At 48.4% G+C, this 21155-nt stretch overlaps 2 protein-coding genes across 2 annotated transcripts; one reads left to right on the top strand and one right to left on the bottom strand.

Moving 5' to 3' along the window:
* The first annotated feature begins 187 nt into the window (after positions 1-187).
* Positions 188-10200, top strand: PSMC3 (proteasome 26S subunit, ATPase 3). Its single transcript, XM_035327883.1, has 12 exons — positions 188-348; positions 425-505; positions 4542-4667; positions 5741-5845; positions 7659-7721; positions 8166-8303; positions 8408-8551; positions 8776-8924; positions 9216-9312; positions 9470-9615; positions 9793-9874; positions 9987-10200. Exons 1-12 carry the CDS (start codon positions 322-324, stop codon positions 10095-10097), a joined length of 1269 nt encoding a protein of 422 aa, XP_035183774.1. The 5' UTR covers positions 188-321; the 3' UTR covers positions 10098-10200.
* A 451-nt stretch (positions 10201-10651) lies between these two features.
* Positions 10652-21150, bottom strand: LOC118167753 (transmembrane protein 178B-like; the record flags this gene model as incomplete). Its single annotated transcript, XM_035327537.1, has 4 exons — positions 10652-12281; positions 13420-13557; positions 14761-14874; positions 20997-21150. Coding segments are annotated over 4 exons (651 nt in total), but the record flags the coding sequence as incomplete, so codon positions are not given.
* Positions 21151-21155: the final 5 nt, after the last annotated feature.

Raw genomic sequence — 21155 nt, 5'->3', positions numbered from 1 at the left:
GCACCGCCGCCAGCCGCCCGCTGTCGGAGGGGGACGGGGAGGGGCAGCGCGGGGCCGGCTCCGCCCCGAGATGGCGGCGGGGCCATCACGCAGCACTTTTGGGACGGCGCCGCCCCGCCCGCAGATTCGCCACGGCCGGCCGCGCTGCGGGCCGCGGGGGGAGGCTCTGAGGGAGGGCAGGGGGGTGCGGGGACCCCCGACGGACCCCGGAGGGCCGCCGCCGATTTTCGCCTCGCTGTTGGCGGCGGGAGAGGGGAGTCTGCCGCGAGGAACCGGCCGTGAGGAATCTGCGGCGGGGAATCGCCGCCCGCTGAGGGGAAGATGGCGTCGGTGTGGGACGAGTCCGAGGTGCGGGGCCGGGGCCGGGGCGCGGGGCGGGGGCGAGGCGCGGGGCCCGGGGTGACGGTGCCGTTGTGCCCTGCAGGATGGCGTCGGCGAGGAGGTGCTGAAGATGTCCACGGAGGAGATCGTGCAGCGCACCCGCCTGCTCGACAGCGAGATCAAGGTAGCGCGGCCCGGCCCGGCCCGGCTGGGGTGCGGGGCCGCCCTCGGGGCCCTGAGGTGGTCACGGCGCGGGTGCGGGAGCTGAGGCGGGAGGCGGCGAGAGCGGGGTGGGGAACAGGCCCTGATCTCTGAGGGGGGAAAATCAGGGGAAAAGTAGGGCTGGGGGAGGCTGGCGGGGCCGTGCCGCCCGGCCCGGGCAGGGAGCTGGAGCCGAAGGGACGCGAGTCCTGCTCCCAGGCTCCGGGGAGGGGAGAGCCTTGCCCGCAGCTGGGTCCCATCGGGTCATCGCGCAGCGCGGGTTGAGAGGGCCTCCAGAAAGTCCCTGGTCCTCCTTAAAGCAGGGCGAGCCAGCGCCAGGTTGCTTGGGGCTTTTTCCAGTTGGATCTGGAAAGCCTCCCAGGACAGATGTTGCACCGCGCTCAGGACAGCCTGGGCCCAGGGGGTGACAGACCTCGTGAGGGCAGAGACTTGTTTTGTGTGCAGGCTGAACCCCTCTTGTTTCAGTCTTTGTTGCTGTTCATCCTCCTACCGCGCACTGCCCCAGCCTGGTTCTGATGTCTTGATTTCTTCCTCAACAATTTCCTCCTCTGGCAGAACAAGCCCAGTTCCCTCAGTTCCTTCTCACAGGGCCTTCTCACGGTGGCCCTGTGCTGAACTCAGCCCAGGTTATCGATGTCTTTGCTGTATGGGGGGCCCCAAACTGGACTCTAGCTAGGGTCTAACAGCTGTTGACTGCAGGGGGATAATTGTGTTCCTCCATCTGCTGGCTGCACTCCTGTTACTACAGTCCGGGATGGTGTTTTCCACTTTTGCTGCCATGACACGTTGCGGGCTCACGCTGAGCCCATTGTCCCAGGTCTCTCTCAGCAGAGCTGTTCCCCAGTCTGTATCACCGCAGGGTACACTCAGTTCCCACATGCAGCACTTTGCATTTGTCCTTGGTGGATTTGTGTGGTTCCTGCACACCTGTTCGTCCAGCCCCTCGTGGTCCCTCCAAGTGGCAGCTCTGCCCATGCATGTATAGATCGTTCCCCCACATTTAGTGTCATCTGCAAACGTGATGAGATTGTGCTCCGTCCCCTCATTTGGATCATAGATAAAAAGGTCAAAAAGGACCGGTCCTGGGGTAGGCCTGTCCCAAGACCCATAAGGTGGTATGGGACCCGTCCCACGTACAAGAGCATTTAAAACTTTCAGCTCATCCCTACTACTCGAGGCTAGCAACATTGAGATAAATTGTTTCATAGATTCTACAGGGCAACTTTATCCTGCTGCTTCCGGCTCTGCAAGTATTTCTAACTTCTTAACTTAAAACACCAAAGATAAATTAGTGTCTTGTTTTTAAATTGCGGAGTAGAGCGCGTTGTATAAGCAGCCTCCATTTTGTAGTAAGAGCATTGTCGTCATGGTGGCAGAAATATTTATTGGCACCCTCCCTTCATGCGGTTTTCCTTGAACGTTTCCAATACTATATTGAATCAAATTTCTATTTTTTTACATTTTTATGTAATGCTTTCTTTATTAGTGCCTGTAATGGTTCTGCCCTGTGAATCGTTGTGTGTTACACTTAGGATTTTAGAGAAGAATGGATTTTCCATTAAACAGGCCCATGGGAGCCGATTCGGGTGCAGTGGGTTCTGAGACCATTTGGTGTTAGTCAGTGGGGCTCACGCTGTGCTTTCAAAGTGTGTGACAGTGACCAGGAAAGGGAGCAAAGTGTGTGTGGGTGTCCACCAGGTGGCACTGAGCACCACCTGTGTTAGGTACTTTAGGATATAAACGTGCTTACTGTTGGATGGTGATAACAGAACTTTCTAATCTTTCAGCTGTTTTTCCTTCCAGTTAGTAGCAAAATCCACAGTAAATTAAAATTATGAAGAGATGTAAGAAATTTAAGTTCTCTATTGTGCTCCTAGTGTTGGGTTTGTGTGTTCTGTTGTCTTTTTTATTTTTTCTCATAGAAAAGTTTTATATCTTATTGAAGCATAGGCCTAGGTCCTAGAATGTGTTCTGAGTAAATTCTAGAAGGTGTTCTGAGCAAATTTGCTGATGATACTAAACTTGAAGGAGTCATTGACTCTGTTGAGGGTGGAAAGGCCTTGCAGAGAGATCTGGACAGATTGCAGAGCTGAGCGATCACCAACCGCATGAAGTTTAACAAGAGCAAGTGCTGGGTCATGCACTTGGGACAGGGCAACCCTGGCTATACGTACAGACTGGACTCTGTGTCACCTGTGGAGAGGGATCTGGGGGTTGTGGTTGACGGCGAGCTGAATATGAGCCAGCAGTGTGCCCTGGCAGCCAGGAGAGCCAACCATACCCTGGGGTGCGTCCAGCACGGCATCGCTAGTCGGTTGAGGGAAGGGATTGTCCCGCTGTACTTGTGCTGGTGTGGCCTCACCTCGAGCACTGTGTGCAGTTCTGGGCACCACAGCACAAAAATGACGTGAAACTGTTGGAGAGTGTCCAGAGGAGGGCGACGAAGATGGTGAAGGGCCTAGAGGGAAAGATGTACGAGGACTGGCTGAGGTCACTGGGCCTGTTCAGCCGGGAGAAGAGGAGGCTGAGGGGAGACCTCATCACAGCCTACAGCTTCCTCACGAGGGGGAGTGGAGAGGCGGGTGACCTATTCTCCTTAATCACCAGTGATAGGACCTGTGGGAATGGTGTCAAGCTGAGGCAGGGGAGGTTTAGGCTGGACATAACGAAGAGGTTCTTCACTGAGAGGGTTGTCGTGTACTGGAGCAGGCTCCCTGGGGACATAGTCACAGCACCGAGCCTGTCAGAGTTTAAGAAGCGTTTGGACTGTGCTCTTAGTCACATGGTCTGATTTTTTGGGTAGGCTTGTGTGGTGCCAGGAGTTGGACTCGATGATCCTTATGGGTCCCATCCAACTTGGGATATTCTATGATTCTAGGTTACTTCAAGGCATAAGCTACAGGTCATGAACTGAAAAAACAGCTCATAATTTGAAAGAGCTTCCGCAGGGGTGTGAGGATGGGCAGTCAGTTCACTGGGAGGGTAGTCAGGCAATGGAACGGGCTGTCCAGAGAAGTTGCAGTCCCCATTGTGTGGTCCTATCCTTGGAATTTTTTCAAGATTCAGTTGGGCTCAGTCCCGAGCTACCTGGCAGGAGCAGACAGCTGGCCCTGCTCTGAGCAGGAGGTCAGGACAGAGGCCCCCAGAGGTTCCTCTCAGCCTGAGTTGTCTGATGAGCCTGATGAGGACCTGGCTATCTTCCTTGGGGGATGTATGTCATGGATATTACCCTAGTGTTTAATGTTTTGCTTTTAAGGAGAACAAGGATTTTTTTTTTCCCTACAGAAGCAAGTGATAAGTTTGTTTCTCATATGGTCTTGTAGAACGTAATGGTTTTGTAAAAATGGCACCTGCATTTCTTTGTTCCACTGGGAGCAGCAGCAGTACATCTCATTGCAAAGGTGCTGCTAGTCCCGCTACTCTCAGCAGACATGAGCCCTAATTCTGCCATTCCCTGTTCATACGTTGTTTGCTTTGATGCTTTGTTGTGATACTTTTAAGTTTAGGGAGTTTCTCTGTTTGTTCCTGTGCTATTGCTTGTATCAGTGTTCCCGTACTTGATTCTTCTCTAAACCACCAGAAAGTAACTTTTAAATGGATGGATATAGATGTGCACGTGTGTCTATGTTTAATCATCTGTGTATCTGTATGTATATATATAAATATATATAAAACAAATAATGATAAAAAATAACAGTTACCTTATGTAGGCCATATTGCAACCCTGAGAGCTGATGTGTTGATCAGACCAAATGTATCAAGTGACACTGGGAGGAAGTTACTAAGCAGTATTGATTAGAGACCCAAATGGACTGCATAGCTCTAAGCAATTTGGGCTATTTTGCTGTCTTCTCTTTTTCTATGTTTCCCTTTATCTACGCTGTCTTCTCAGGCTTAGGTTTTTAGAATTGTTTTACTTCTAGAACAATGTATACATTTTATATTGCCTTAGACTTCTGACATTATTTCTACCTCTTTCTTCTGCACGCTGAATCTAGATCATGAAGAGCGAAGTGCTCAGAGTGACCCATGAGCTTCAGGCCATGAAGGATAAAATCAAAGAGAACAGTGAGAAGATCAAAGTGAACAAAACCCTGCCGTACCTTGTCTCTAATGTTATTGAGGTGAGAGTGGTGTGCTTTTCTGAAGCAGTGTGAGAGGTGCGCACAATTTATGTCAGGAGGGAGGAGGGCAGGGGAGCTCATTAGTAATTTGAGTCATGGCATACTCTCAAACTGCTAATGATCCTGAAATCAGGGCTTCAGGCTTTTCTCTTGGTTTCGTTTGTGACCTGGAAGTGCTTATCACTTGCCCATGTCTTGTCTGGATCATTTCTCAGGGAGGTGTAAGCCACTGCACATCTCTACACAACACAGCTGTCAGAGGCACCGTCTTACTTAGCATAGACTTGGATATGTGAAATTTGGCATGTGCTTTCCAAAAGTTGTGGCATGATGAATGAAAAGTGATGGTCCTGGCAATTACAAAGCTGTAAACTATGCCCGGCTTTGTATTAAGATAAGTTCTGCAGTTAAACCAACAGCAGGTGAGACCCTAATCAGAAATATTTTTATGAAAGGAGAAAGAAAGAAGAGAATGGATTGGAATTTACAGCGTTTAGAGAGTTTTATTCTTAACTAATAAGCACCACAGAGCAGTCCCTGCTCACCCAGGGACTTGCTAACCAAGGTGTATGAATGCAAGAGCTTCTGTCCTTTAGCCACTTACACATCCACATCATGTACCTGCTTTGTTCATTGTAAGAGGCTAGTTAAGTTTGAAAAAGCCTGGAGAAGGGCCAGAAGCTAGGTTATGTTCTTTTAGTAATTCAGTAGTTTTACTGATCTGATTAAAAAAAAAAAAAAAAAGTGTTGGCAGTTCTACTTTTAAAAAGGGTGTTGTTTTGTACTTCTGTTTTCAAACTTAATGAGCTGAAGTCTTAACGTGAGCTGCTGTAATGGGAAAAGAAAACAGTGCCATTAAGCTTTGTTCTGGGCTTTATAGTGTCTTCCTGTTTGCTGCTTCATGAGGAAAGGAAGAGATGAATTTTTATAGGGTACTTTAAAGCATTTAGGATTCTACTGCTAATGGAAAATGGGAAGTTTTTTCCTACTCTGTGTAGTTTAGAAGCATTAAATCTGGGGGCATGCTGCTAGCCTGGTTATGTTACAAGGAATTCTCTCGCTCTGGTTTTCAGCTACTGGATGTTGACCCCAATGACCAGGAGGAGGACGGAGCAAACATTGATCTGGACTCCCAGAGAAAGGGCAAGTGTGCTGTCATCAAGACCTCTACGCGCCAGGTAAGAGCCATGCGCCCAGCGAGTTGTGAGGAGTGACTAGGAATAACACCAGTCTGTTACTTGATGAGGTTGGTCGCTTCACCAGTAGGGATGTAAATACAGCAGAGATGTTTAGCGCCTTCTTCACCTGTTTTTATCACTGATCATTGGCCCTGGAACCCCTGGAGCCTTGAGCTGGAGGACCATGGCTGGGGAAAGGATAAACTCCCAGCCAACCCTGCACTTGTTTGGGATTTGCTGCTCCAGATGAGTGCACCTAAGTCTATGGGTCAGATGGGATTCATCACAGGGTACTCAGAGAGCTGGCTGATGTCATCATAAGACTTCTCTCAGTTATTTTTCAACAGTCTTGGGAATCTGGGGATGTCTGAGCCAGCCAAGAAGCTGGCTAAATTTGCCCCAGTTTTCAAGAAGAGTAAGAAGTAAGACCCTGGTAATTACAGGCCCGTCAGTCTGACTGCAGTGTCTGGTAAAATTATGGAGAAGATTACTCTGGGAGTTACTGAAAAGCTGCAGTCATTGGTCATAACCAACACAGGTTCATGAGGACAAGGTCCTGCTTAACTAACTTAGTGTTCTTTTATGATAAGGTTACCCATCTAGTTGACCAAGGGAACCTGGCAAAGTTTTCAATACTGTGTCTCACAGTATCCTTCTGGACAAAATGCCCAGCACTCAGCTAGACTAGAATCTAATGCGCTGGGTGAACAACTGGCTGACGGGTCAGGCTCAAAGGGTTCTGGTAAATGGGTTACATTGGGCTGGTGGCCAGTCGCTAGTGGGGTTCCCCAAGGCTCCATTTAGAGCCAGTTCTCTTAATGTTTTCATAAATGATCTGGATGCAGGATATGAATGTGTACTATGTAAGTGTGTGGGTAATACTAAATCAGGAGGAGCTGCTGACTCTCCCGAAGACAGGGAGGCCTTGCAGAGAGATCTTGACAAATTAGTGCTGAGCAATTGGCAACTGTGTGAAATTTAACACAGCAAGTCCCGGATTCTGCACCTGGGACGGGGTAGTCCTGGATATATGGTACTGAGAGGCTGGGCAGCAGCCTTATGAAAAGGGATCTGGGGGTTCTGGTCAATGGCAAATTAAATGAGTCACCAGCGTGCCCTGGCAGCCAAAAGGGACAACCACACCCTGGGGTGCATCAGGCACAACACAACTAGCTGGTTGAGGTAAGGGATTGTCCTGCTCTGCTCTGCAGTGGTGCGGCCTCACCTCAAGCACTGTGTGCAGCTTGGGGTGCCACAGTGTAAGGAGGACGTACAACTGTGAGAGAGCATCCAGAGGAGGGCTACAAAATGGTGAAGGGTCTGGAGGGCAAGATGTGTGAGGAGTGGCTGAGGTCACTTGGATTGTTCAGCCCCGAGCAGAGCAGGCTGAGGGGAGGCCTCATGGCGGCCTGCAGCTCCCTCACGAGGGGAGCAGAGGGGCAGGCGCTGAGCTCTGCTCTCTGGGGACAGCGACAGGACCCGAGGGAATAGCATGGAGCTGGGACAGGGGAGGGTCAGGGTGGGGGTTAGGGAAAGGTTCTGCACCCAGAGGGTGGTCGGGCACTGGGACAGGCTCCCCAGGGCAGTGGTTAAGTCACTGAGCCTGCCACAGTTCAAGTGGTTAGACAGTGCTATCAGACACATGGTTTGATTTTTGGGTGGTGCTGTGTGGAGCCAGGCATTGGACTCAATGGTCTTTGGGGGGGTCCTTTCCAACTCGGTATATCTTATGATTCTGTGATTGTATGAGCGCTGAAAAGTGTCTTACCATACTACAGCTGTGGTTTTGCTTACTTTGATCCCTTTCCTATAGACATATTTCCTGCCTGTTATTGGCTTGGTTGATGCTGAGAAGTTGAAGCCCGGAGATCTAGTGGTGAGTGATGTTGTGACTGTTAGGAATTTTAGAAAATCCCAAGTATCTTGTCCTTTAGAAATGAGGCAATCTGTCTAGATTATTTTGAGACCATTGCTATACTAAAATTTTAATAGAAATGAAGATTATGGGTTTAGTAGTATTTGTAGTATAGGAAAGTAGTGTTGGGGGTTATTTATACAGATAACTAAGTGCCCAAAATTTAGATACCACCCTAGTAAGCTTTATATTAACAATCTTCTGTACCATAAGTAAATTGGGCCTCTTCCTTTTAAAATGTGCCAAAATTGCTGTGGTGCTGTCCACCATGCCAAGCTGCTGGGATTTGATGGTGTTAAAGCTTGTTATCCCTGCATCCTTGAGGTGCAGAGGACCATCTCTGAGTGTGTGTTCATTGGCTGCTATCTGAAGGGCCTGTTCAAAGCAAAGAGCTTGTGTTTGCAGGGTGTGAACAAGGACTCGTACTTGATCCTGGAGACTCTACCCACTGAGTATGATTCGCGGGTAAAAGCCATGGAGGTGGATGAGAGGCCCACAGAACAGTACAGTGACATCGGGGGACTTGATAAGCAAATCCAAGAGGTGATACCAGTGTGACCGAGGACAGCGGTCTTTGAACTTCTCAAAACGGGCAGCCGGATTTGTGGAGTTTGGTTTTTCGTCTTAAAACTTTTCTTGTGCTGCAGCTTGTGGAGGCCATTGTCCTGCCAATGAATCATAAGGAGAAATTTGAAAACTTGGGTATCCAGCCTCCCAAAGGAGTCCTTATGTACGGGCCTCCAGGAACAGGGAAGACACTTCTAGCTCGAGCATGTGCTGCCCAGACCAAGGTAAAATGAATCTTGGAAAACTTACGCTGCTGTAGAATAGTAGCTGAAAAAGAGTAAGGACACCTCCAAGGGGACAGGGATTGTATCTACAAACTGGTGTTGCTTGGGAGGATGGGGATATATTTTTTTGTTTGTTTATTTGCTTGTTTCAATTAAGAGCTTTTTTAGTATGCAGAACTGGCACTACTGAGAAACTAGACATAGGATTGTCTTTCACTTCCCAGGCTACATTTCTGAAACTTGCTGGTCCGCAACTTGTGCAGATGTTCATTGGTGATGGAGCTAAGCTGGTACGAGATGCTTTTGCTCTAGCCAAGGAAAAGGCTCCGTCCATCATCTTTATTGACGAACTGGATGCCATTGGAACTAAAAGGTGAGGTTCAGGCCATGTTGCAAAGCTCTTGGGAGCTGTCTCGCAGTCCCTTTTGCCTGTGTACGTGAGGGAAGTCAAGCTTAATGCACAGCCTGTTCAGAAACAGGGTAAAACAAAGCACAGATACAGCGTTTGCCACAATCCTTGGGTTTGAAGTACGTGCTTGAGTGCAATACATGAGCTTAACAAAGGCTGTGAACTGCAGTCATTCTGCCTTTTTATGTGATTAAACACATAGGGGCAGGGTGGCCAGGTTCTAGCTGATTTTTTCCCCCCTTGTTTCCTCCTCAGGTTTGACAGTGAGAAGGCTGGTGACAGGGAGGTGCAGAGGACCATGCTGGAGCTGCTCAATCAACTTGATGGTTTCCAGCCTAATACACAAGTCAAGGTGGGTATCTAGCAGAACACTTCCAGGGGCCAGGGCATTTTAGCAGGGAAAAAACAACAACAACAAAGAAAACATTAAAACTAGGTCCAGGGAATAAGCTTGGTAGATCCCTGGGGAGGAGAGAGGCCCCAGCCTGATCACTATTACTTCTACCTAGGTGATTGCTGCAACCAACCGAGTTGATATCTTGGACCCAGCTTTGCTCCGCTCTGGACGATTAGATCGCAAGATTGAGTTCCCGATGCCTAATGAGGAGGCCAGAGCCAGAATTATGCAGATCCATTCACGCAAAATGAATGTCAGGTATGGAAGAGGCATGACCTGGGGCTGTGTTTGCCGCTCACGGTGGTGGTATGTCAGGGCTGTGGTGTGGTGGTAGGCACTCTACTGTGGTGAGAGCTCACTTGGGTCTTAAGGACGCTCTGTCCCTTGCTTCTGTTTGGGACGTGCTCAGACTTCTCTCCCCCCTGCTCCTATCAGCCCTGATGTGAACTATGAGGAACTGGCACGCTGCACAGATGATTTCAATGGAGCCCAGTGCAAGGCCGTGTGCGTTGAAGCGGTAAGTCCTGTCCTACAGCAGCCAACACTGGTAAGGGGGAGATGAGTGGAGTAATTCATCAGAAGTGATGTAGTGCTCGCATGCCATCACTAAATACTGTCTTGTTGGGCAGGGGATGATTGCCCTCCGCCGTGGAGCTACAGAGCTCACCCATGAGGACTACATGGAAGGAATTCTAGAGGTTCAAGCAAAGAAAAAAGCCAATCTGCAGTACTATGCCTGATCTCTGCCCAGTCAAGGTTGGGGCCTTGGCAGAGCACAGGACTAGACTGGACTGTACCACTTTTTGTCTGGAAAAAAATAAAGCATTTTTTTCCCTCTAAAAAGGGTGATGTGTTGGGGCTGTCGCCCTTGCTTAGTAGTTCTACGTCTCCAAAAGGGAAGGGGAGACCCGTCTGTCCTCGGTGCCCGTTATGCTGCCTTTGGAGCCTCCTCCTGCTAGGACTGGATTAAATCCTGCACTGCTACTTCAGAATGAGGACAACAGGTACTGTTGTACTTACTGCAGTAAGTGTACTTGGATATCTGTGGCTCTGACAGCATCCTCCCTTTTTACCTGTGCAGCCAGGGAACAGAGTGTACAACTTTGTTAGGGTCTTAGAATTCTTTTCAACACTCATTTTGCAGGGGAGAGGTGAACAGGGTTCGCACATGAGTGATGTTGTAACTACAGCATTTAAACTTAGCTCTGGAATTTTTAACACCATTGCTGATACGTACGTGAGCTTCCTGGTGAGCCAGTCTGGTAATTAGTAGCAAAGAATTCACAGTTACATCCACTGAGCAAGTCTTTCAGTACTTTTAATGCCAGTTGAGAATTAAAACTTCCATTTAAAAATTACACTTTTCATAAATACACTGACTTTAGCATTAAGTATCTTACATGCCACTGTATTGTATTTGAAATACAATGTAAACATCTCCAAATGCTGGCCATCTCATCTTTATCTGTGCAGTTTTTGGACACTTGGGAGAGGGGCAGGGATGTAAGGGAAGAAAGAATAGGTGAATGAAAGAAAAACACACCCCAAAGTACTTTGGCTGATGTTCCTGAGTTAGCCCTAGTACTTGCACTGGTTCCAAGGTCCATTTTGGAGGGAGCTTGTTCCAGTGGAGCACGCATGTTCCTGCCGTGCCGTGCTCAGGGGGCATTTGACACTATAAAGGGGTGGGTGGGTGGTGAAGTGAGCAGAAGCCACGTGTTCCTGAGGAAAATACACTGCAGTTCCTTTGGACGTGAATATTGGAGGGGGCTGTACATTCTGCTATTTCAGCAGTACTGCTATTCGAGCTTGGGGAAAATTACTCATCTCCTTTCACAGAACAGGAGTTGCACCCATGAGTTATTTGGGTGGTGAAAGTTGATCCCAGCAGTTCAAACTATGACTTACTTTCAGAAATGTACCCTGGCCTCTAGCGGAATTGTTACAAGCTGCACGTTGCATACATCTCCATGTTAAGCAAGGGGACGTTAGCCAAACCTCACCTGTGTAAGAAGCTGAGGAAAACCTTCCCCTCCTCTCCTAAAAAGCCAGTAAGAAATTTTCAGAGGCTTGCTTTTGGAAACACCTTCAGTGGTGAGTAAATAGCTGATACTACAGCATAGAATAGCACAGATTTCTGCTTTAGATGAATTAATACTAATGATGGGCTAATTCTTTGGCCTAAACCTCGGCTTAGATCAAGGTTATTTTGGGAAATGATGGCCTGAGCCAACACTAGACAAGTCTGTTGCAAAAGTGTTCAAGCCAACCTCACATAGCTCCTTCCCTAATTTGGGTCTGAATTACACAGACCTGCAGCAATAGAGTTGGTGCGTAAACATCCCTTACAACTGGACAATAACAGGACCATGGAGGTACAGTTCAAAAAACAGCACAAAAGAAGACACAGCCTTGGACTTAATCCCTTGTAAACAGAAGAAAAACAAAACAAAAGAACTGTCCCCCTTTAAACCGTCAATGAGCAAATCAGCAATAATTCAAACCTGGAGTTACTTGCAATGTCTGTGTCCATGACGCGTCTGTAGCAGCGTCCCACAGGCTGGTACTTCCCACCGCTATGGCACTGCTCCCACGTGCTGACGTGCCACCTCTTCCGGTGTTAACCCACAGCTCTGCCCAGGCTGCGCGTCCCAGAGTCTCTCCTCACTCCCGCCGAGGTCACACGGCCCCGTTTTCTTGTCTGGGTTTTTGTACGGATGCCCGCGAAGTGTTGAGTGACGGGGCCAGTGTGCAGAGGAACCCAGCCAGCAGGGTGAGGCCCAGGCCTCCCCAGGCACAGAACATGGACCAGCCATAGCCATGACTGATGTCCTCCGGCAGCCCGTAGACGTAGCGAGGATAGCGAGATAACTCAAAATTGATCCCGGCTACGCATGTGCAGAGTGAGATGATACAACACGTACCTGCGGGAGAAAAGCAAGAGGGTTCTACAGTGCCCTCAGGTTAATTATGCTGTTTGTTGTCTTTTTCCCCTCGGTATTTTCAAAGTCCTAAGTTTTTCAAAAACAGGCATTACACTTTTTCTCCTGCCAGTCACTTCTTAAAAAAACAACGGAAGAATTACCAAATGTGTAGCACTGTAAGATACCTACTTCCCAAATAACCAATATTGTCTTAGCTAAAAAAAGAAAAAAAAAAAAGCCAAAGAACATTTTTAGCATGAGTCAGTCCAGAGCGAGTCCCTGAAGCAGAGGGAATGAGTATGCAGGCAGCAGCAGTCATAGTTCGCTGCAAAAACATTGACTATAAAATCAAAGTGAAATGCTTTGGGAAAAACTGACACATTTCCCCTCACAATTTAACTATCTAATCCTTTTAGGTCATCTATCCTTTTAGGTCAGGGCTCACAGCTCAAAGGTTAGCCATAGCTTCAAAAAACAGATACAATTGAGGCAGGGTAGAATTTAGCACAGTCACATTTACATTAATTGAGCTAATCAAGTCACACCAAGCAGCTCAATGGTAGCAGTTCTGCCTTTCCATTAAGAAAAAAACACGCCTCTACTTAAAAGTTGCTGATTTATTGCTTCCCTTTTAAGAGTCAGCCTTGCAGCATCTCTGTAGCTCATCGTTTCGTTGCATTTGTTGCTACTATGCCCCTTTCAAGTAAATACTGGCCTAGTTTTTGAGGGCAGAAACACGAGCATCTTTGATCAGCAGAAAGGTGCTGTACATTGATTTTTTTTCTTTGTTTTTAAGATTCCCTAGAGAAAATGATGAGCTGAGCTGCCTGACAGGAGCAGCAGGCTGCATGCAGTCAGGGCAGGCAAGGGGCCTGTGCTCACAGTCCCTGTGGCTACACCCCACGCTCCCAAGCAGGAGGCTTGTGTGCCCGTACAGCCAGGGCTACCCACTCAGGCACACGCAAGCCCAGGTCCTGCCTAGTGCCGGAAGTGACAACCCCGTGCTGTGCCCATGGCTTGCTGCACTAACAAATTGCTTTGGGTTTGCTGCGGGGCTGACTTGACTATAAGAGCACCTCCCCAGCCAGCTGTGCTGACTGGTGGCGCCAGGAACAGAACACACACAAAACGCTCTCACCTCCCATCAGGAAGAGCAGCCCGGCCACGTACTGCATCAGCTCCTGCTGTTTGCAGCAGCCCAGCACGCCAATGATCCACCCAAACAGGATGATGGAGACTGCCATGCCGATGAAGCCAGCTGTCATCCTCCGCAGATCTGAGGAGAGAAAACAGAAAAGCCAGAAAGAAGAAATTAAGATGACGTCACCCAGGCACGACAGCAGGGAGAAGAGTCTGGACAGATTTAAACTTGCTGTTGCTAAAGCTCATACTTGCACCCATGTGCTGTACCTCCTGTAGCTTCCTTGCAGAAGTCTCAGTGCAATGTGCAAATTATCTATCGGCACACACAGCCCGTTGGCCTCCCTTCTGCTGGGCACTACAACTAGAGAGCTCTTTCGCTGACCAAGAGCAATACTGGCCAAACACTCCTCAGCATTGGCCAGAAGGGGACCATGATGAATTCTGCAATGGTTCGTAAATGTCAGTACTGTAAAGGCTTGTGTGCGTGCGTTTCTTTGCGAGTGCTGAAAACAGAACTAAAGAAGGAAGGGGATGCTGAAGAGAAGTAAAGGAGTAGCACAGGAAGGCGGGCGCCGTGAGGCAAAGATGGGAATAGTGGGAAGACAGACAGACAGAAAATCAATACAGTATGAAGGGAACAACTACAGTAACAAACTCCAAAAATAAAATGCTTAGACAACCATGATATGAACAGCACCTCATCATCCACAACAAGCAGTGGTCTTGCCTCCTCGGGGCTCAGGCTGTAGCTGGATTTCCTCAGCACTGTGGCTCACGTGACTGCAGCTATGAAGCATTATGTGAGGCAATGGGACCAAACAAGTATGGGGAGAAGCAGGAGCAGAAGAGCCCGATTAAATCATTGTCAGCAACAGGCTACAGGTCAGTCAGCTGCGTGGGAAGGACTGAGGCATGAGGCAGCTTGTGGGCTGGGAGCTAGCGACAGGACAAACAGAGATGTTCCCTAAAAGAGCTGGTTGCCAGGGAGCTGCACCAGGTCGCTAGTGTGCACACAGAAAATGCACCGAGCTCTGCACAGACTAGATGGTGACACAGCACCTTTGCTGCAAGCCAGCTAGAAACTGTCCATCCCCAGATCCAGAATACAATTATACCTTGCAGCACACTTTTCTGTATTCCTGTTTCACTTGCATAAGCCCCTCCAAATCTTATGTCCCCTTCCACTTAAACTGCCAGCTGCTTTCCCATTTCACTAATAAATAGGTATTTATGCTTAGAGACCCGTGAAGCAGCTCTGATTTAAAGCCCTCGCTTGGCATTACATTAAAGCATTAAGTAATCCAAACAGTCGTGTGCATCACTTTGGGTCACTTACGGAGAGCATGCCACTCGTCCTGCCGGATGGTGTTGGTGATGTTGATGGGTAAGTTGCGAGGCAGAGAGCTGGAGGTATAGTGGTACTTCACAGCGGTGCAGCGCTGAATAACTCCTGTAAGGGAACAGCAGTGTGAAACACAGCAAAATCCCCATGCCTTGCACTCGCTGCTGAGTTGGCTGGCCCAGCAGAGCTTACACAAGGCAAGTCTTAGTTCAGTACCAGAGCAAGTGTCATCAAAAAGAACCGTTTACTTCAGGGACTCTGGGATTAGGAGTGGAGGGAGTCTTGCTATAAGGAAACACTGGCTAATGGGGAACCCTGCTAACCCAGGCAGGCCACAGGAGGAAAAGCCTGAAGGTAAACAGCAATGACAGTCACCAAAATGGATCCAGAAGACTCCTAGAGGAACTGGTACAACCTCTTTGGGATAGCTGAGGAGACAAGAACATGTCAAAGTACCAACAGGAGTGGTTTGTTTCTTCAGAGTACAGATTTCAATCACTTTTTGAAAATTTTGAATGAATGCTAAAAAGTGAATTGAAAGAGAGAAAAGTCTGACTTAATTCCAGTAGTCATTTGCTCTTTGCTTTATTTTTGATGGACAATAGTACCCCTGCAGGCTTGTTTCCATTATAGCTTAAAGTAAAGTGTATCCCTGATGCAAACGTGAACCTACATACATGCTCTTCTTGAAGGGAATTTTTAGTTTAGAAAACAGGGAGGAGAGGAAATTAACGTGGATGGTGGGGAGGGAGAGACCAGTCAGAAAGGTAATAGAGCTAAATAGCACAAAAAGTTCCCCTTAAACAATGGCCACAGGGTCATTACTGGTACTTGAATGCTGGGGCAGAAGAACCACTCGGAAACAATCAGCTGGCCAGTGAGCTAATTAAGCTGGTGAACAATCACTAGCAGAGAGCTGCAGACTCAGTGACCAGCTTTGCAAAAGATGAAAGAAAACCCAGGAGAAGAAATGAGCTTTGAGCTGCTCCTGTAGCAATGGGAAGCCTTACTTTGTCCTCTAACAGCACTCCCTAGGCCGGCGCTGAGCAGTTCCTGCAAGGAGGAAGCCCCCACTTTACAAGGCTGGGAGGAGTGCACACAAGACCCAACCAACTCCAGCAATCGCACCAGGGAGGGGAAGGTGATCTCAAATTCCTAATGCTAATAGAACAATGACATTTCTTACTTAAGCGTAACAAACAGACATGCAAAGCACGTGCCCCGAAGAGGGAAAAGCCCAAAGCTAGATTTCCACAAAAAGCAGCAAAGCACTGCAAGCGGGCTCCTGTCCTCGGCTGTGCTCCCTGCTGCCTCCTGAGCCACGGGGCAGCTGCCCAAGCTGCTGTCATGTGCCTCTCCCTGCTGAGCAAGGTGCCCCCCTGGCGGGGGTTTTGGGACAGCTCTGTAGGGCTGCCTGAGAATGTCTTTGCTCTGTATTGCTACAATAGTTTACGTATGGAATAAAGTAAAACCTCTCCACCTTCTTATACAAATCTGGTTGCTCAGACATCTTCAAATAGGAGTTCATTCTGCTTCTGGTTTAAAAACTTTCCTCCTCCTAATCCCTTCTTCGCCAGAATTCAAAGTGCTGACTTTATGTAGGCAGCACGTAAGCCTGTATTAAAACAGCATGGTTGCAAAGTGAAGAGCTCAGGAGATGCAGAATTCCAGGGCTTATGGTGCCCACTAAGCTCAGCTCTGACCCCTAATCCACAGGCCTGGTGGCAGCCTCTGATTACGCCACCATAAGCCATTCTTCCTCTAAGATCCCACTTGTCTGAGCGTGGGATGGACTGCTCTGGTGTGAGCTGCAAGCAAAACACGGGAGGCCGCTCACTGTAGGTCCCTTTTCCCTGTGATAAAAAAAGCTCAAATACGTAGGCAGGAGTCAGAGGATCAGGTAAGTGGTGAGAGTGATCTCACAGCTGAACGTGACCCACTTTCCCCTACAGAATTATTGCATGCACCAAGGCAAGCCTCAGTAGCCAGATTTTACACCCGCAGTGACAAGTTCATGCGTCCAGTCTGATCAGGTCTGAGTCTGATTAGCAGAGACACCACGCACTCAAATACACACAGGTACATCACGAGGCTGCAGTTAGCTGTGTAACACCTTGCTCAAGAAAAAAGAAAACCACAAAGTAACTACAAAATCAAATGCATTCCAAAGGTACCCTAATTCTACAGCTTAAATCATAGGCTATAAAATAGGGAGAGCATCCTGTCCTCCATTTCAGAAACCTGCCAGCAAAGTCATTCTGCTTTTGTTTGTAACAGACTCAGACAAGCAGCACAAAAAAAAGCCTGCCAAAATTAAAAAGTTTGCCTTCAGGCAAAGGCTTAAATAGAACGGAGTAGTGTGGTGAACAAGGAGGACAAAAATTAAGGGAGTGCTGTTGGTTTTGGCACACAAATAATTTGAGAATGCAGGACGGAAGGGGACATGCGCTTGAGAGATTCGATTATCATAATGTATACATACAAGTAAAAGGTTGCACGGGCAGCCTGATCCTAGCAGTTCTTAGGGGCATTAAAAGAACATTATGAAAGTTGCACTGCATGTACAATTTTCTTGATTAAAAAATAAACATGAGAAGCAGCGAAGTGCATCTGGCAGTGTCACATTGACACGTTCGTGGCCAACCCACACGACCGTAGCCTCCACGGCCAGTGCTGTTTCTCACACCTTGTCCTCACCTCCTTCTCCCTCTGGGCTGCAGCTGCAGACAAGTTTCCCTCCTGTGACCTCTCACTGCCCTTGGGGCACCACACCTCTGTGCATCCCTGGGTGCATTCTTTTTCCCCAGCTCAGCACTGAGGCTGGACAAGACCGGATGATGTTGGCTATGAAGAATTTCTGGACCCCAGATACCGAGGCAGAGCGCAGGCCCCTTGTCCCTTGGCTGCCAGACACCGAATAGGGAGATCCGGGCCCACTGTAGCACATTCAGTTTGTAGTCCTGGGTTCTGCGCACCCTGATTTTTTCTCAGTTTAGTCTCCAGCTCTCTCCACCTTTGAAATGTGTGTGCCAGTGCTATGAGGAGGAGATGGAGGGCCCTCTCCTCACCACAGGTGAGGCCAGGGGCAGCTACCACTGAGTTCCCATGCCAGCTCTGGCCTTCCCCTCTCTCCTGCCCCAGCACCAAGCAGCCTCTGAAGCCCCCGCTGGCCTATTCCAGCCATTTTTTCCCACGACTGCAGAGAACCTCACAGCTCTGGAATCACTTTGTCCACACCACTGCCCAAAGCCCCCTAGATCTGGTAAATCAACTTTCTTTTTGAAAAATGTAACTTTTAACTACCATAGTTACTAATAGATCATACCTACCAATGGCCATAACTAGCTTGAGTTTACAAAATACCCCGCTCTAACACGAGCTCTGTGGAGCTCACAGTCACTCCTGTAACTCTTCCATTTTCTCACCAGCTGGAAAGCACTGGGGATACAGACACTGGGACAGAGCAGTTTTCTTTTAAGGGCCTCCCTTCTGCCACAAACCGTAGCGTTCCCCTGCTTAAGCATCCGGTGGTTCTCACTTTCTCAGCTAGGTCGTGGTACTAACAAGTCATTTCTGCCCAGCACACGCGAGACCCACCAATCCCGTCCCTGAGTCTTTTCAGAACAAGCTTGAAAAGCAAGAAAAAGAACAGTTTATGAACAGTGATGAACCTTTTTTGGTTTTCATTCCTTCAACTTACTCGCGTACAAATGCATGTTGTTCAAAGGAACCCACCAAGTTATCCAAAGCAGCCTGTTGGAACCGATCTTCCCTAATTAATCATTTTCTACAGTCACCACTTCGCATACACTATGTTTCTCGTATTAACAGACAAGACCACTAAACAGCGTATAACGAGTCCTGGCAGGACCTCGCCGCAAGTTCTCCATGCAAAATGATTTTGTTGCAGTCTCCAGTGTGGAATCCACTTAGCCCGGGCAGTATTCGATGAGGCACACCTTCTTAATGGTATTTTTAAAGTAAAACTGTCTTTTTCCACAGACCCAAAGTTTTTTAAGGAAACACCCATGCATTATTTCCCTCTTACGTTTAAGCTTTTCCCACCTCTCGGTTTTGCTGGTTTTTGACCCCTGCCTTTTCCTTTTAAGCATATAAAGCAAATACATACACTACATATGTAAACATAGCCATGTATATGCATCACCAGCTAAAATGCTCAAGTACTGAAGTTTCCACAGAACTTAGTTTGCATTAATAGCAATAGATAAGGACTAGACCAGAAGTCTACGGGATTATCTAAACAGGAAAGGACACTTACGGATTTAAGTAATTTATTCAGCACTCAAGAGAAACCCAGAAAGAAAATAAACCTTACTCCAGAGGCACTAGAAAATGAAGAGTAGAAACCTTAATCAAAATACCACTGGACTTGCACAAAAATTACTTACCCCTCTGTCACTAAAGCCCATAAAAATCTCTACTCTCAGGACTATCAAGAACAGAAGAAGGTATCATGCATCACCAGAGGCTAGCTGAAAACTTACTGCTAATTGAAGAGAAAGTAGGACACTCAGAGGAACACAGTAGTGAGTTTCAGCTAACACTAGGAAAAAAAAAAAAAAAAAAAAAAGCCCATTTGCTTCTCTTTGGAAGGCATCTAGTAGCATTCTCATCTAGTAGCGTTCTTGAAAGAACAGCACAGCAACGGCCACACCTGACCATCGGCTGGAAAAGGCTGCTTAATCATAGCTGTCAGAAAAAAGATAGACACAGTGAGAACAAGGAAAGGCTGCTAGAAAAGCAGGTCAGGGGAGGGGATAAGACGAGAGTCATATCTATTTAAAGACCTGACTCCACAAGAACTATTATTAATAATTTTTCCTCTATAAGATGATACCTAAATCTGTACAGTAGCAACGCAGGCAGAGAATACAAGGGAAGCAAGGTTTGCAGGAAAATGCAATGTCCTCTATTAGAGCAGCTGAAGGAAAAAAGAAAGAAGAAGGAAAATCTTTTGTATTCGGAGTCCCCCCAGTTTAACACATCGGGCCCTAAGGAAGATCACTGACCACCCTGTAATATCCTCACGCATGCAGAACACGGACTCTGGCCTCGATACCTGATAGCAGTAGTGTTGGCAAAAACCCTCAAAAACAGAAGTATTGAGAGCTGAAGTAGTATTCCCATCCCTTCCCCCACCCTTTACTGATCTCAGAAGAAGCTGAAAGCATTTGGTTTGCTGTGAGGTAGAAAAACAGATAAACATTTTACATCATAGGGACAATTAATAGAATGGAATTAATGAGCTGCCTTTTAGTGAAACGAGATCAACATGGCAATAAAAATGAAAATGCATAAAATGGATGCTAGGAGATTAAATAGAGGAAGAAGGTAATCACATAGCACTGGAGTTTCTAAAAGTAAGAGTCACTGCTGTGCATTGGAAAGAACGGACAATGACGAGCTGAGCCTCGCAGTGCCAGTCTATCCATCCTCCGCCGTGCAGGACTGGCGTCACAGTTGGAAGCCACACTGAAGAACTGCTCCTGCTTTCTTAAGATAGCATTTCCATTTTGTGCCTCAATGGAAGCACTTCTCCCAACTCCTACTCTCCCTGTGCTAGTATGTACCTTCTGGAACACTAAGTCCTGTTATTTATCATTAATCATGCACAGTATTTTTTATCCTAAGCTTGTTTTGTATGCCATTTATTTTGACTTGGTGGGTCAGCCCGCTACATTATTTGTGCTACCCAGCCCAGGAATTTTATTCATACTCCACAAACAACTGGGCTTTGCACTGCACCACAATGGCATCACATTCACAGATTTCTTTCCTGTCACACCTGGAGCCCTGGGTGACACAGCCAGACACAGGTCAGTCACCGTGAAGGTCTGGCCGTTCACTGCACCAGTGTGAAGCCCCCCACCCTAGAGCAGGACCAACAGGTCCCCATCTCCTTGCTACACACATCACAGAACTACACACAACACCGCGCGTTTCTCTGCACTCAGCAGCGAGGTGCCGGGGGCAGAACGCCCACCGCCACCCTGCCCGAGTGCCGGGCCACGAAAGGGGCTCTCGCAAGACCGGGTCCCACCCGGCGCTGCGGCATCCAAAGCAGCCGGGGATGGGGAAACGGGGCCCCGGGAGCGGGTCAGGGACAGGCAGGGGCGTCGCGTGCCGTGCCGCCGGGCCCCCCGCACCGCGGCGGCCGCGCTCAGCACCACGGACAGCAGCGGGCCCGGGGCCGTCCCCGCTCCTCTCACCTTTCCGGATGAGCTCCTCGCTGTCCGGCTCGTAGCCCGCGCGGTGGCAGCGCCTCCAGAGCCCCGACACGGTGGAGTTGAAGCGGCGGCCGCAGTGCGAGTCCAGCGCGGCGGCGGCGGCGGCGGCCGGGGCGGGGGCCGGGGGCCGCCCGGGCAGCA

This window comes from Oxyura jamaicensis, chromosome 5 (genome assembly GCF_011077185.1).
Source record: "Oxyura jamaicensis isolate SHBP4307 breed ruddy duck chromosome 5, BPBGC_Ojam_1.0, whole genome shotgun sequence".
Classification (NCBI taxonomy): domain Eukaryota; kingdom Metazoa; phylum Chordata; class Aves; order Anseriformes; family Anatidae; genus Oxyura; species Oxyura jamaicensis.
This window is presented reverse-complemented; position numbering and strand designations above follow the sequence as displayed.

Excerpts from the sequence above, each read along its gene's own strand:
- PSMC3 (XM_035327883.1), top strand. The coding sequence starts at position 322 with ATGGCGTCGGTGTGGGACGAGTCCGAG. Across the intron at positions 7,722-8,165 it reads TGAAGCCCGGAGATCTAGTG|GGTGTGAACAAGGACTCGTA; the intron begins GTGAGTGATGTT and ends TTGTGTTTGCAG. Across the intron at positions 9,616-9,792 it reads TCACGCAAAATGAATGTCAG|CCCTGATGTGAACTATGAGG; the intron begins GTATGGAAGAGG and ends TGCTCCTATCAG.